This window comes from Arachis ipaensis, chromosome B07 (assembly GCF_000816755.2).
Source record: "Arachis ipaensis cultivar K30076 chromosome B07, Araip1.1, whole genome shotgun sequence".
In the NCBI taxonomy this organism is placed as follows: domain Eukaryota; kingdom Viridiplantae; phylum Streptophyta; class Magnoliopsida; order Fabales; family Fabaceae; genus Arachis; species Arachis ipaensis.
Window position 1 is genome coordinate 1,344,954 of NC_029791.2, and position 3,358 is coordinate 1,348,311.

The window sequence follows — 3,358 nt, forward strand, 5'->3', positions numbered from 1 at the left end:
ATTGTATTGTTTCTAATTCATAAATTCAGTTAAGTAAATATGAACTATTAGTAGCATGCATTCAGAATAAAATATTTTCCAGACCATTGAGAGAATAGATTTTTAAGTCATTTAGAATTGAAAAAGTGGTGATAAACTGGTAATAATGCACAAAGTCCATGTACACTTTTCTTTTATAAAATATTTAATTTGACAGTGCTGCATGTTTGCTTTCAATCCAATCTGTTATCATTTTTTAATATCACTAATTCTACATTTTAGTTTATCCTACATAATTGTGGGCCTCAAGTGCTTAAATGTGTATACTCCTTCAGAATCCTATGCTAGATTTTATAGAGCAGAAATTAACTCCATTATTGAAGGTGGTAGTGCAAAAATTACTATTACAAAGAAAACGACAAGTCATATAAGCTAAACTATATTTACATATTCTATAATGAAAATTGTTCCGTTGTAATGGTTATAAATTTATGTGTCAATTTGGTCCAATCCATTAAACTGCAAACTACTATGTAAATTGTTGATAAGTCATTATTAATTATCAGACTATGATATCCACCATAATAAACAAATAAAAAGTACTGAAGAAACACAACAATTTTCAATGAAAAAGGGAAAGTTGATGGAACAACAACTAACAATTTGCTAGCACAGTAGGGACTAGCAATGAGAGCATGCATTAAATTAAATCAAATTGAAGTGTTGGTGGACATTTGTGTGTGGTGCTTCGATACTATGACGCCAAATGTTGTGCCATGCGGCACCTTATGATGCATGAACTAGAAAAGATGGCGAAAGATCCAAGGCCATAGACATGGACATGCTGATGCTTGTTCATAATAAACTTATAATCAAAACACAGATTCTAGAACACTCTGTTTTCCCCTGCTTTATATGTTACAGTTATCATTTCCACTTCAAAAATTAATTAAACTATAGGTGAATATAAGTTTATTATATTATACTAAAGTCCTGTCTTGTCCGATATTTTAAGCCAATTAAATTGTATTTTTACATACATATACACGGAGAATGGCTCCTGACAATTACTTCAAAAGATATTTAATAAAAAAAATACATAACTGATTCTTGGATTTTACTTTTATGGAACTGATTAGTGTCTGTGTCAGTATTTTGTTTTAGCACAAAAATTAATCAATTCTATAAAAATAAAGTTCAGAGACCGGATTGAATATTTTTTGTGTTTGAAGGCTTTTAGTCTTTTCCTATCTACAATTTAAAAAAAGATATTTTGAAAAAAAATTAATTATATCTAAATAAAAATTATTTCATCCTAGGAGTGTATATATATATAGCCAAGAGATAGGTTATAATTATTTGTCTCATGCATAAAGTTTTGTCCCACGAACATCATTGCAGTCCTCATAGTCAATTTCCCCCCGTCTCCTTTATTTAATTTCTTGCTTTATGCCATCTTATAAGTTGAATTTTCATACCGAAAAAACACACTACTAAAGTTGTTAAAAGAAAAAAAAAATGATTCCACCACCAAAGTTTCTATTTGTTGTAGTAGCCCTACCCCTCTTGATATTATCACTATCCTATTTTCATCTTGAAGCTTATGGAGACCCATCAAGTGATGTCCCTTCATCACCAAATTCTTGTTTGAATTGCCCTAATAAATGTGATCCTCCATGTCAACAACAATCTCCACCAAACCCTACTTATGAAGCTCCACCAACACCACCATCGCCGACGTCTTCCGGTTACTCTATATATGGCTCACCACCACCACCACACGAGAAAAGAGGACAGAATAACAAATGTCCTCCTACTTCTGGTGGTGGTGGTAGTGGAAATAGTGGTGGCGGTGTTGAATGCTGCACCCCACCACCACCCTATTACTATACTTATAATGGTCCTCCAAATGCTTATGCTCCTCCATATGCCTATGGTGGTTATGCACCTCCAAATCCTTACACCTACGTGCCTTATAATGATAGAGGTTTTGTTTCAACTCTTCTTGTGCCGTTTCAACTTCTTTTGATCATGATGTTTTTCTCTTTTATTTTTGTCTTCTAAAATTTGGCTAGCTTATTTATTTTTTATTGTCTTTTTTAATTAAGTTGTATAACAAATAAAAATCAGTGATCATTTTGAATTGGACGTGTAACAATAATGCTTATATAAGATGTTGTCAATATTTTGTAGTTTAATTTTGTAGAACCTGGTATATGTTCCATGACAAGAAATTAGTTTATACAAATTCATATGTATCCTATTTCATATTACTGTTAATTAAATTATGTCAACATATGAATCTTTTTTCTCTAACTAAATTACACGCATCAATATCTTAATTATTATTATCGGCTAATTTTTTTTGTATGGAAGTAGAAGTGGTGATATATGTTAACATTTTAATTTTTGGTGTTTTTCAAAATTGTGAAAGTACACAAATCAGAAGGTCCGATTTCTATACCTAAAATTTTTTAATTTTTTTAAACACAAATCGGACGGTCTGATTTATATACCTTTCACAAATTGGACGGTCCGATTTGTGTACCTCTAATAAATCGGACGGTCCGATTTCTCCTTTTCTAGTTAAACGATTCCGCATTTGAGTATAACACGCTAACAATCCACATTTTAAAAAAACACCATTACCACTCCAATATTACAAAAATTCATTATTATCTTCATATGCGCGAAGATAATAGTGAGTTTCAAGATAATAGATGGAGGCATATGAGGATGCCACGTTGATTCATGAAAGTGTGTATGTGACGTTGCTAGAATCATCTACCGACAATCCTCCTTAATCTCTTCGCATGTCTTATATGCAAACCTGATTTGTATTTGTATGGAACCACCAAATGCGTTAGTATTCCAAAGTATATACACGATGATGATCTATGTCTCTCAAAGATTTATACACTTTTCAATTATCTTTAGGCGGACAAAATTGAAAGAATGTTAAATATTGCTAAAAATAATTGTTTTCTCAATTTTGATACCAGTACACAACTTTATATAGGCAAGATAAAGAGTCACCAAAAAAAAATATAGGCAAGATAAAGAACGAAACGAAAGTCAGTAAGGAATGTTAAATACAATTTTCTTTTTCAAAAATTATTAAAAGAATTAAAATTGATAAGAATACCGAATTTTGGATTTTAATTTTACAATCTTATATAATTCTAAAACGGAAAGATTACCAGTTTCTTAAATATTATGAACACAAGCTTAGGTTTATCTTTCATAGAGCTGTTAAAATAGACTAAATTCATGTTTATTTACCCATTTAAACAGACGAATTTACTTTTAAAATTAAACTTGTTAAAATTTTGGATTAAATAGGCTAAGCCTGACTAATAAAAAAAAAAAAGGTTAAACG

At 30.7% G+C, this 3,358-nt stretch overlaps 1 protein-coding gene across 1 annotated transcript; it reads left to right on the forward strand.

Annotated features, from left to right (window-relative positions):
* LOC107606460 (formin-like protein 20) lies at positions 1,498–2,043 on the forward strand. Its single transcript, XM_016308523.1, has one exon. It carries the CDS (start codon positions 1,498–1,500, stop codon positions 2,041–2,043), a length of 546 nt encoding a protein of 181 aa, XP_016164009.1.